Below are 13109 nucleotides of genomic sequence, written 5' to 3'. Positions count from 1 at the left end.
AAAGAGTGTGCGGAACATGTAGGTATGCCTGTCCTGAGGTGGGGTGGGGAAGGGTGCATTAGAGAAGGCGAGGGGGAGGAGATGTGACACGTTAGTTGTCATGGTATTAAGTGAAGGGGGGATGAACGTGACTACAGGATGGATGCCAGGCTGTCCAAAGAGTGTGCGAATGATGTGAGTATGGCTGTCCTGAGGTGGGGTGGGGAAGGGTGCATTAGAAAAGGTGAGGGGGAGGGAGGAAGGATGTGACGTAGGTTGTCATCGTATTTTGTAAAGGGGGGAGAGGGGTGCGCTTGACTACAGGATAGATGCTGTCCATATCCCTGCCCTGAGGTGGGGTGAGGTAGGGTGGTTAGGATGGGGAGGAAAGGGGAAGAAGATGAGAAAAGGGTGTTCGTTGTTTGAAGGTAAGGGGTTTTTTTCAATGAATATTAGTGAAAAGAGATGAAGTTAATAAAGGTAAATCTAAAGCAGGGTTCCAGGTACGTTTTAAATGCAAGGTGTTTTTTCGTCCATTTGTCAGATCAGGTAGCTGACCTTGTCGGGTTTTTTATCTGAGACTCCTCTCTTATCTTGAACACTGTCAAGTAAACACTAAGGCTTAAGTGTCCCATACCGCCAGAGTACCCCCCTCCCCCACAGAGGGGTTGCTAGTCCATTGCAGGTTACCCTTCCTATATTTTGTTCGATTATCTTCCCGGGCCGATCCCCAGGGGGGGGGGGGGTACTTGGGATTTCAAGTAACGGGGATGATCGAATGGGGGCAAAATCAAGACCCAAAAGAATCCCAAGGGCTTCCAACATAACCCCAAAAAATCCCTATATCACAAATTGACCCCTAAAAAAACAATAGCAAAACACGTTCGTTTGTACTTTATTCACAGAAGTATGCAGCCAAGGCACTACCACGAATCTTCAGATTGTTTTTAGTACCCAAAAACATCCCTACTTAAATCAAAAAAATACTTGCCAAATTTTCCTACCCAAAAAAAACCCCGAATCGAAAAGTTCAAACCCCAAAAAATCCTTCTATCATCCCCGTCATTTAAAATCCCGAGTAACCCCCCTGGGGGCCGATCAGTGCTTAAGTCAAAAACACAGTACAATGCAATGCAATACTCTATTTACCAACGCAACATTTAGGAGCGCGGGCGCTCGTTAAAACATGTGCATGAACATAAAATACTAATAAAAGAGAAATAAAAAATGAAAATATAAGCTACATAAATAGATACTATAAAATGTATGCCTAACAATTTTATATTTTAATATTACTGAAATGTATATACATTTAATTCATTACATATCGTGTGTAGCATGCAAGACTTTTGACAGTGTCTGTCGAAATGTGGGTTTCTAGCTTAGTTAAGACACCCTGGCCGTTGTTGCAAATGTATGGGTGTGGTTAACACTTAAACGTGGAATTTTTTTCTTTTATCAGATCAAAAGGTATTGCAGTGATTCTCCGCCTTCTGCTGTTGAAGATTGTCTCAAAGAACATTTAGGATCACTTCAATCACAGCAGTGCCGTGTGGTATGGTACAGTTAATTTCTTTAACACTTAAGGCCCGTTTACACAGGCGATTTTTGTCGCGCAACTCAATGCAATTTTTGTCGCTTCAAAGTTGATATCGCGGTGATTTTATCTCGTTTGCACGCGTGCAAACTAGCGGCGATTTCATGGCCATAAGAGTCCAAGAGTGACCAACATCAAATTTCTCCTCACAATACCAATAAGTACCTAATCACGAGAAAAGGTTATGAGAATTAATAAAATGATCAAATTCTCCCAACTAAAACTACACGGCCGTCACGAAAATAAATGGAGATCAGTCGGGGGAGTTTGTATGGGTATATCTGGGCTTAAAGGGTGAAAGATAGATTATTATTCTTTGGTCCTGCATAGCCCTGCCCGACAAACTCAAGTTTTTATGTGTTTGTTTTGTAGGAGGTAGTCCGTCAGGTGAGAGAAGGTCGCACAGACATACAGTCTGATCCATTGTTGTACAAGGCATGCGCAATGGATGTCAAACGTCACTGTTCAGGTATACCATTTGGACGAGGAAAAGGTAAAATTACTTAAGCTGAATAAGTTAAAAATCATTTATTGTGTTCCTTGTCCCAGTCACATACTAACAATGCATTGATAGCTCTGTGCCTTAGCGTGACTAAAGGACCACTCGCACTATTTTTGAAAGTGTATATAGTCTCCTTCGAAGCCGTTTTTGGGATGTCACGTAATGCTAGTTGCGTGACATTTCAAAAAACGGCTGCGAAGGAGACCACAGTTTATAAGAACTCGTGCAACCAATCAGAGCAAATATATTGGGTTTTTAACCAATCAGGAGCAGAACCAACCCCCCCCCCCCCGAGGGGGGCCAAACCCTTCACGGCTCGGCGTGTGCGCTTGTTCCTGCGCTTGGCAACGTGCTTCGCAGAGGCTGCACACTTTTGCTTCCACTTGTGATTTTCTTGGTTTTACGAATGCCAATGGAGGAAACTTGAAAATGGAGCTTTGACAATAACTCGCTGGTGTAACTGGCTACTAGCTTTTTTTCATTTAAATTATATAATTTCATTGTTTGTTAATATTTGTATTGACGGTAGGTAGCTATAACTATCTCATATCCAACAAGCACGAGTAGAATAATTGTTTTATTAAAAATACTCAAGAATTGCAATATTTGAGCTCCCCGTCTCAGTGTTCTCCCTTTAATCGTACACCTACCATACTTACATGGTATATGAACTCATATATGATAGCCTCCAAACCAATCAAATCTCTGAAATTGCAATATACCATGGCTGATAACCTGCGGTGTTCTTGAAGTCTCGAACATGGTGCGGACATTCCATGTAGCTAGGCGGATGCTGGTTTTAGTCCCAAGCAGACTATGGCTAGGGATTATACCATGATGATACCATGACTACGGATTAATAAAATATTATAATTATTAACTGTACACTAATAATCAGCTGTTTTTCTCGTTGTGTGTGTACACAGTAATAAAGTGTCTTCTAGAGGCTTACGACTCAGACCCAGCTCGTTTTGATAGAGAATGTCTGTTACACTTATCAAGCCGAATGAAGATGTGGGAACTAGCTGCCAAGGTACGTCTCACATGCTCACGCCAAGAAAAGGAACAAGCTTTCTAGGCAGAATTAGAAAAATGTGACTTCTTTTCTCGAGCCACTCTCAAGTTCAGGTTTCTTACCCGAGAAGCAACATTCGAAATTGAAATGAAAAGCTTTAGCGTTTTCTACACTCTTTGAGGATACAGTTGAATCTCGATAACTCGAGCCTCTTTCGATTCCCCTCCAGGTCATTTTCTTACTAATTTTACCCTTGATAACTCGAACTCCCGATACCTTGAACCTTATTCGATTTCCCTTGAAGGTTCGAGTTATTGGGATTCAACTGTATTGTCTTCTTTAACCTCTTCGTTTTTTTGTGCCGAGTCGTTCTAAAGTTGATAAACACTAACTCAGGGTTAAAAGGTGAAACGGACTGACATCAAAATTCACACTAATCCTTCATTAGCTTAATCGTGCCGCTTTGAACAACTGGGACCCGGCGATTTGCAATGATGTAAGGTTTACTTACGTTTTATATATATATAAAAAACGTTTACATACATACATACATACATACAAATTTTATTAACCCATCCCTGATGAGGCTTTTCAGAGTTAAATAAATACATATACTTAAACCTATAAATACATATTGTAAATAAACTATGAATATAATAAAAATAAAAATTAATTAACCTAAGAATTCCGTTAAAAGTAGACGCTTTAAGAATTGTTTAAATTCTCTCTGGGATTGGCAAAGTTTAAGTTCGGGTGTCAGAGAGTTCCAAAGACTAACAACCTGATAGTAAAAGGTTTTCTGTCCACTAGCAGATCTGAATAGTGGGATATCAAGAGCTTGTGCGTTTCTAGTAGAGCGCTTTGACACGTCGGAGCGTTTAATGAACTGCTCAGTCAAGTAGCCTGGGGCACTCCCTGTCATACACTTAAAGCACATGATTGCTTGACGATAGTAAAGTTGGTCTCTGACTGTAAACGCTTCAGTATCGGTGTAATATGATCGAATTTTCTGGCTCCGCTAATGATGCGACACGCAAAGTTCTGAACCGCTTGGAGTTTATCAAGATTACGTTGAGTTGTGTTGCTCCATACATTAGAACAATAAAAAAGTTTGCTAAAAACTAATGAATTAATAATTATAATCAATGTACGTTGGTCAAAGGCATGTTTCACCCGGTTGATCTGGCCAAGGCGTTTCATACATGCAGAGACGGTGGTAATTATGTGCTCGTTGTATGTTAAGTTGGAGTCTAATATTATACCGAGGTCTTTGACTACTTTGACTGGCACAAGTTCCTTTCCTAATAAACTAAGACGAAAATCTTTGACTTTAGTGGCCATCTGGCGGCTACCGAATATTATAAGCTTTGTCTTGTCCGGATTAAGGAGTAATTGATTATCAAAACACCAATTTCGAGTTTTGAGTAGGTCTTTGTTCATCTTGTCCATTGCATTTGATTGGTCCTGAAGGCGGAATGACATCAGAAGTTTAGTGTCGTCCACATAGCACTGGGGTGCACAGTGTTCTGGCACCAAAGGAAGGTCATTAACATAAATGTTAAATAATAGAGGGCTAAGGATGCTTCCTTGTGGTACCCCGCTGGCCACTGGCAGACGGTCTGATAAAGTTGTGTTAATGCGAACGACTTGATATCGAGAAGATAAATAACTATAAAACCAGTGTATCACAGGTGGAGAGGCGCCAACATCCTGTAGTTTTTCCAGGAGGATTTGGTGGTTTATGCTATCGAATGCTTTATTCATGTCAAGTAGGACAACGGCGGTTAATTTTTTTTTGTCGATTGCGGACAAAATAGTATCAGTTGTGTGGATCAAAGATGTTTCAGTAGAATGCCACTGTTTGTTTCCGCTCTGTTTACAAGACAGATGATCTCTTGATAGTAAATAAGAGGAAAACTGATTGTGCGCGACCCTTTCACAGACTTTAGACAACACGGGCAATAGTGATATAGGTCTATTATTATTCGGGACTTCGTCGTCGCCTTCTTTAGGAATGGGTGTAACCACAGCAGTTTTCCACATATTTGGGAAAGTAGCACTCTCAAAGGTGGCGTTAATAATAGAAGTTATTGAAGGTAATATGGCAGGGAGGCAATCTTTGATGACCCGAATAGGGACTCTATCTATGCCAGGTGCTTTGTTTGAAGCCATAGACTTCACAATTGACTCTACTTGGTTGTGTGGTACTGCGCTAAAGGTGAACTGGTCTGGCAAGGAATAGTTTTTTGGAACAAAGGAGCGTTTGTCCAAGTTGTAATTAGCTTCTCTTGCCAACACTTCGATCTTCTTAATAGTATTGTCACCGACACTTGCGAAGAAGCTGTTAAACTCATTAGCGACGGTCTTGTCATCTTTGCTGTAATTCCTTTGGGATGCTGACTTCTTTGGAATGCATGTTCGGATCGCTTTCCAAATGCTGTTGGTGTTGTTTTTATTATTTATGATCAGCTCTGTGGCAAATTCTCTCTCAGCCATTCTGATTTCACGTTTTACTTCGCGGTGGAAATTTTTATATGCCGACCAATGGAGGGGGTCTTTTGACTTCCTAGCTTTTGCCTTCCAATAGTCCCTGGTTTTCATGAGTTCTCGAATCTCGTCCGTTACACATGCATTTGCTCGCCCGCGGATTTTAATTGTTTTGACGGGAGCGTGTTCGTCTAGAATGTCATTAAACAATGAATTAAATGCGTATAGTTTATCTTCAGGGTCATCAAATGTATCTAAAATTGACCATGGCGCTTGTGAAACATCCGTATGAAATTTATTTAGGTCATAATGTTTGAAGCTCCTAATATTAATATAGGTTGGCTTGGGACGTTTGGCTTGGCGTTTGGACGAATCAATAAATACTACAGATTTTTTAGAATTTCTGTTCACTTGTCTATCTATTAAGCAGCTCTTCAACTTTTAAAAGCCTTCCCTTGTGTTCGTCACGCAAATGTAAAATCTGAAGGCTTTGAATATTATTGTATACTTTGTTCCATCACGTGTTTTTGTTTTGAAGGTTGCTCCTCCTGAAACTATTGGCGATCTCGCTGTAGCCACCTCTTCATCGTCCTCCAAGAACTACTACTTCGTCATTTTCGCTACTTGTTTGGCGCTCATATTTGTTGGCGGGTTGGTGTTTCGCCGACTTTCCAAGCGCACCAGCTACGCCACTACCTTCAATGAAGCACTAGAGCAGCGTCATAAATATCACGCAGTAGCCACGGAGGAACTGTAGCCAAAAAAGAGGTTGCAATTTTCAACCATAGAAATGGCATTTTTTTGTTTTATATCGTAATGTTGCATTCTTACAGTTGATGTCAGTTTTCTTTGGCCGCCCGCTTTGTGAAGTTCGTTGGGAAATTGGAAACTTTGTTATGAAGTTGCCAATTATGTTGCGAGTTTGCAAATCGAATTGCGTCCTTCGATAGAAAACTCCCAACTTCGGCCCGAATGAACTTCGCAAGTTTGCTAGTTGAGGAGAAACAATACACGTTGCTCGGAAGACATGGCGATAGCTGAACTCGATGATTTTAAAGGAAACAAGGTTGCAGGGGGGTGGGGGGGGGGGGGATATTCTAGCAATTCTTGCAGCGCAACTAGCAAACATGTGAAGTTCGGTCGGACCGAAGTTGGGAACTTTGTATCGAACTTCGCAACTTGATTCGCAAACTCGCAACGTAATTGGCAACTTCGTAACAAATATTCCAATTTTCCAACGAACTTCGCAAAGTAGGCGGCCGAAGTACTGAAATCAACTGTAATTTTTATCGACAAACATTTTGTTGGTTATTCTTGGTATTCACGTGACGTCATCAAAATTCTAAAATCCAGAATCGTAAGACCCCTAAGTTTTATTCTTCACTGGCCATCAAACGCCCTTAATATATATCTTGTTGAAGGATTTTAGCTCGATAGCATCACCGTCTTTAAGATAGAGCATTTTAAATTTTCGAAGTTTGACGCCACACGACATCAAGACGGCCCATCATCCTGTGATTTTTAACAGTCTGGACAGTTGAGGTTTTGCGAGAAGTGTTTATGTGAATGTTTTCTTGTTCACAAGGTGGAACTGACCGCTTTTCATAACAGAAAGGAATTCTACATGTTTTCATTGATTTCCGGTCGCCATGTTGGTGCCCCTCCTCATGGGCACCAACATGGCGCTTCCATACTGTGCTCTCTAAATTTGTGTGGAATATTTTGACGGATAACTCGAGTACGGAATACCGTACAGACCCGAGACTAGGACAAGTAGACTATATAGTAATTTTCTACAACCTGTAATGTTCTTGATGTTTTTGACTCGTTTTTGCGGCGTGACAGTGAAAACCAGCAATTAAGCAAGCTTCAAATATTTAAGACGGATTCCGCTGAAAGTTCGAGCAATGAGTGCGAAAATTAAGTACCAAAACTCTACTCATAGCACGGCAACATTTTGTACACTATTTAAAAGATCTTATCGAAATTCATTTGTCTTAGTGACCCCGCAATTAAATTCTAAAGCATTCTCGAGAAAATTAAAGTCAAACCTCGTAAAAATGTTTAAAACGCGCGCCATTTTGTTTTGAACTGGCGCAAAACGTCCGTTTTAACTGAAATATAGACAACTTCAAATCCATTTTTCTCTCGCGGGGTCAGCTTGAGCGCTTAATTTTTGGTAGGTTTTTGTTGGCTGTACTTAAACTGTTGCCATGCTTAGAGGTCTTTTTGGTAACCTTATTTTTGCCTGTATTGCTCGAAAGTTGCGCGGAAACCATCTTAACTACTTTTTAAACGGTTTATTTAGGCTTTGTAATATTTTATATATATTTAGATAGAGATATTAAATTTTTTTAACTTTTTTATTGGCATGTACGTAGTTAATATATTTTTTTTATTTCTTATTTTTATAAACAAACAATTATTAAGTATCACCTGTTGTTGATTTGAGCATATCATGTGAGAGTTCGTACGTTTTGTTTGAAATAAAACAAAGCATTCTTTGGAATTCAAGTGACATTTTTTTAAAGAAATCAGGCATTATTTTAGCATTTTTTTGTCTTTATGCGAGAATTTCTAGTAGCATTAAATGCCAGTTTTACTAGCATAATCGAGAAAGGCCTAGCGTCAAGTAATACCAGCAGATAAAGAATATTTTTAAGCTTGTGAGACATCTGAAAGCTTTTAAAGTACAGTAGAACCCCCGTAACTCGAACCCTGAAGGGAAACGAAAAACAGTTCGATTTAGCGGGGTTTCGAGTTATCGGGGTCGATTGAATATTCAATTTGCCATATTAATAATTGATAGTTTACTGATTTTTCAGCCCTTCAGTACACAATATAGACTTGCCACAAGTCGACCTCACGAGTTTTCACAGTGAATAAGCGAGCGAAGCGAGCCTTTTAGGTTGCGAAGCGGCCGTGCGAGCGACGAAGGCGCGAGATTGAGTGAAGGACTTTATTGAAAGTCTATACACAGTACAGTACAAATTAAACTTATTTCGTCAGAAACTCTCACAAGATCATACATTTTTAGGTTAAGAGTGGAAAATGACTATCAAATACGTGATCTGTTCGTTGCAAAATTAAAATCAAATTGCTGTAGTGCTCGTTTTAGTGTTTATATCCAAATACACGACAGGAAGAGCTAATGGCAAAATTCAACGGGCATCCGTGGCGAGTTGCAAGAACCAGAATTCGAGTTATCGGGGTAAATTTGACCCAAATTTTGATCAAGGGAAACGAAATTTAGTTCGAGTAAGCGGGGTTTTCGAGTTATCCGAGTTCGAGTTAACCGAGTAAAAATGACTGAAAAGTGGGGTCAAATCCAAGGGAAATCGAAGTTTGTTCGAGTTGGCGGGGTTGTTCGAGTTATCCGAGTTCGAGTTACCGGGGTTTTACTGTATATAATATCAGATAATATTTGTGTAATGCCTGTAAACATTTGAATCGAAACTATTTGAAATAATAGTTTTAGCTATAGTGGTGCAACTCTCTGAAACAGCCTACCCTGCAAACACAGGGAGGCAAAAGTCACTGAATCAACTAAAGAAATTACTTAACTGTAAATTTATAAATTAGTAGTAGAGACACGGCATTCATGGCAACCAGGACTAGTATTTAGATAATTTATATTATGTAGATAAGTATTTAGATTTGTATTAATAGATAAAATTTATCCTGATGTTTTTACCGTGTATAAAGAAGTGTATAAGTAAATAAATAAATTAAATAAATAGATTCCAAATAAACAAAAAACTTTAACCACAGACTAGCCCTGTAGTGTATGTACTAGCAGTACTACTTGCTACATTGCTAAATCGAATCATTACGGTGTGGTGGCGGTATGATACCCGGGGGGGGGGGGGGTACTCCCATATGTGGCCTATATAGGTATGTGCCGCCCGATAGGGTATGGTTTTTGAGGTTCTCGGTCCTTAAATAGGGTATCATTTTTGCTCCTTTTGGCAATGTGTTCCCGGTGTGATCCTTAGATAGGGTACCTAAATTCTATTAGCTAAAATAAACGCCCAGCTGAACGAAAAAAAGGTATCTAAAAACTGAATTTTCTCTTCAGGTATTAGTAAAGCGATTTTATAAAGATTTGTGTCTTGCCGTGCGCGGTTAGCCGTTATTTGGGTCGTCACGGAACGCTTCTCCTCCCTTTGAATAGGGTGTCATTTTTCGGTTTTGGGCCTTAAAAAGGGTATCAATTTTCGCTTTCTGTATCCTTAAATAGGGTCAGGGTTTAAGAACCTTGGCGGCACACCCCTATCCGAAATTTATGGGAGTACCCCCCCCCCCGGGGTATGATACGGCATTTTTACAAGTTTCACCTTGGGCTTTGACCTGGGCCATATATAACCTGTTCCAGGCTCTCGGTTGTTGTGGAAGAGAGCTTCCCATCTCCTTCCCCCCCCCTTGATTTTTTCCTCGCTCGCCCACGTGTTTTGCTGCTCTGCTCTACCCCAACTGCTAAAAGCCTGGAACAGGCAAGGCCATACAAGGCTCGCCAAGTGTTTTCGTACGACAACGTCACAAGATATATAAACATGTACAACGCGGAAAACAGTAATAACAATAATTATAATAATAATATTAAAATTGAAAAAATTACGGTTGATACCATTAGGCGCAAGTGTTTGGCCTCTGTGTATCAGGTAGGCCTCTCTAGCCTTTCTGCGGGATGCATTATTCGTCGGTTGGAGTTCCAGAGGAATGAGTGTCATGTCTTGGATAGAGTGATCAGGTAGATTAAAATGCGTGGGTACTGCTGCTGAAGCGTTAGCGTGTCTGGGATTGTTCGTGGCTTGTCTATGTTCAGCGAATCTTTCACGGATACTACGTTATATTTTTCCCCTATGTATTGTTTCTTACATTTGTTACATTCTATCATGTAAGTAAGTTTGAAGATTTACAAGTTATGCGATGCTTGATTTCCCGCACTTCTCCTGTGTTGTTGAAAGTGTATGTTCTTCTGCCATTTTCAATGTGGGGGCAGGTGAGAAATCCGTGTTTCAAGTTGCAGCGGAAATTGCCATGAGGTTGACTAGGTTGGTTGGGTGGGGCGTTTACTGGCTGCTTGAGTTTCGCGCGAACTAATTGGTCACGAAGGTTAGGTGATCGCCGGTAAGCTACAACAGGTGGTTCTTTGTAGATTTCGTGTAAGCGTTCTGTGGTCTTCTGTGGAGTGGAGAATGGGCTGTTTCTTTCGCAAGATTTTGTTGATGTTAGGTAAGGCTGGGTTAAAAGTGAGGATAAATGGCACTCGGCTACAATAGGTTCCTCGGCTAGTGGGATGGATGCTGTTAAGGTAGGCAATGAAATCATCGAGCTTTTCGTTTCTATGTGTCCAAAACATGAAATTCACAATCTCTATTTCAACGAGGCTCCGACACAGACAGTAATCAAGGAAACCAAACAGAAAAAGATCGCACTCTCACCGACCCTAATCCTGAAAGGCAGCCAGAAAATCAACAAATCCCCCCCAAATTCACCGCTAGAAAACAACTCCACAAGTAACACAAGGACGCAAAAACGTAAAAGATTAATAAAAAATTAAGCCGGTTAACATCTTATGCGAAAAGAAAAGCTCCTGTTCGCTTAGACACGTCCACTGTTATAAACCTCTCTAAAGTTGAACTGACGGAGGATGAAATACTTCTCTTGTCTAGAAGCTTAACCTTCTGTCCGACCCCTAGGCATATCGATTGGGCCCAGGTGAAAGCTAATATCTCTGATTTCTCAAGACGTTTACGTTTTAAGGAGTTCTTTTACAACGACCAAAATAACTCTGACCTTTTACCTAATCCCTTCAGACTTAAGAGTACTTGGTGTCCACCTGCCAACCGGGAACCGATTCTTGACGTATACATCCACACCATTGAACGGTATATCATGACAGCTAAACCAACACGCATATATCATGACAGCTAAACCAACACGCATCCGTGACAATCTAACTCGCAGAGAAAGACAAGCCCTCAAAAGACTACGAAAACGAACGGATATTGTAATCAAACCTGCTGATAAAGGATCTGGCACTGTAGTTATGGACAGACAATTATATTTAAACGAATGTTACAGACAACTAAACAACCAACAGTTTTATAAGAGAGAAAAGAAAGATCCCACTGATCACATAACTGGAAAAGTTAAAAAATAGCTCAATGGACTACTAAAAGATAACATCATAAATAAAGAAACTCACCGCTACTCTGAAAACCTCAAGACCCTAAAGCTGGTCGTTTCTATATTCTGCCTAAAATTCACAAACCTGGAAACCCTGGTCGTCCCATCGTCTTAGCAAATGGACACCCTACTGAAAAAATTATCCGAATTTGTTACTTTTATCATCTTAATCCTTTGGTACAGACGCTTCCTTTCTACATACAGAACACCACTGATCTCCTCAACAAACTCAATGATATTGACACTCTGCTTTCCAGTACCATCCTTGCCACCCTCAACGTATCCTCTTTATACACGAACATCCCGACTAACGAAGGTATTAACGCATGTAGAAAAGTCCTAGACCAACGAACGGACACTGAACGGACAAATCTATTCCTACTGAAAAACTCTGTGATCTTATGCGTATCATTCTAACCATGAATACTGAACTTTGTCTTCAACGGTGAACATTTCGTTCAACTGACAACATGGCACAGCAATGGGCACAAGAATGGCACCTGCCTTCGCCAATCTTTTTGTGGGGGATTTTGAGAGGAAAGCCCTTGAAGGTTATACAGACAAACCCTTACTCTGGTTCCGATACATTGACGACATTTTGATGTTTTGGACACATGGAAACGAAAAGCTCGATGATTTCATTGCCTACCTTAACCACATCCATCCCACTATAAAATTCACAAGCGAACGTTCAACCACCTCTATTCCTTTCTTAGACGTAAATATCCAACTGAAGAATGGTAAAATAGAAACTGACCTTCATTGCAAGCCTGCTGATAAACACCAGTACTATACTCCTCAAGTCACCCGTACCACACCAAAAAATCAATACCCTACAGCCTTGCTATCCGCCTACGCCGTATTTGCTCCAAATACGAATTCTTCGAGTGTCGATCAAAAAACTACAAACCTACCTCACAAATCGAGGATATAAAAACCGGTTTGCAAAAAGCCAAATATCAAGAGCTAAATTAATTCCCAGAGAAGACACTTTAATAGAACACATTCATGAAATCAAGGAACCTAGCCGAGTGCCATTTATCCTCACTTTTAACCCAGCCTTACCTAACATCAACAAAATCTTGCGAAAGAAACAGCCCATTCTCCATTCCACAGAACGCTTACACGAAATCTACAAAGAACCACCTGTTGTAGCTTACCGGCGATCACCTAGCTTCGTGACCAATTAGTTCGCGCGAAACTTAAGCAGCCAGTAAACGCCCCACTCAACCAACCTAGTCAACCTCATGGCACTTTCCGCTACAACTTGAAACACGGATGTCTCACCTGCCCCCACATTGAAAATGGCAGAAGAACATACACTTTCAACAACACAG

At 40.5% G+C, this 13109-nt stretch overlaps 1 protein-coding gene across 1 annotated transcript; it reads left to right on the top strand.

The window, feature by feature from the left end:
- Positions 1 to 128: 128 nt before the first annotated feature.
- LOC144639578 (Golgi apparatus protein 1-like) lies at positions 129 to 9355 on the top strand. Its single transcript, XM_078498865.1, has 5 exons — positions 129 to 174; positions 1442 to 1534; positions 1949 to 2069; positions 3005 to 3111; positions 6119 to 9355. The coding sequence occupies exons 1-5, from the start codon at positions 139 to 141 to the stop codon at positions 6335 to 6337; spliced, it is 576 nt and encodes a 191-aa protein (XP_078354991.1). The 5' UTR covers positions 129 to 138; the 3' UTR covers positions 6338 to 9355.
- The last annotated feature ends 3754 nt before the right edge of the window (positions 9356 to 13109 follow it).

This window comes from Oculina patagonica, unplaced genomic scaffold (genome assembly GCF_052425735.1).
Source record: "Oculina patagonica isolate OP01 unplaced genomic scaffold, crgOcupat unplaced108, whole genome shotgun sequence".
Taxonomy (NCBI): Eukaryota; Metazoa; Cnidaria; class Anthozoa; order Scleractinia; family Oculinidae; genus Oculina; species Oculina patagonica.
Note: the sequence above shows the minus strand (reverse complement) of the source record. Positions and strands in the feature narration are given on the sequence as shown.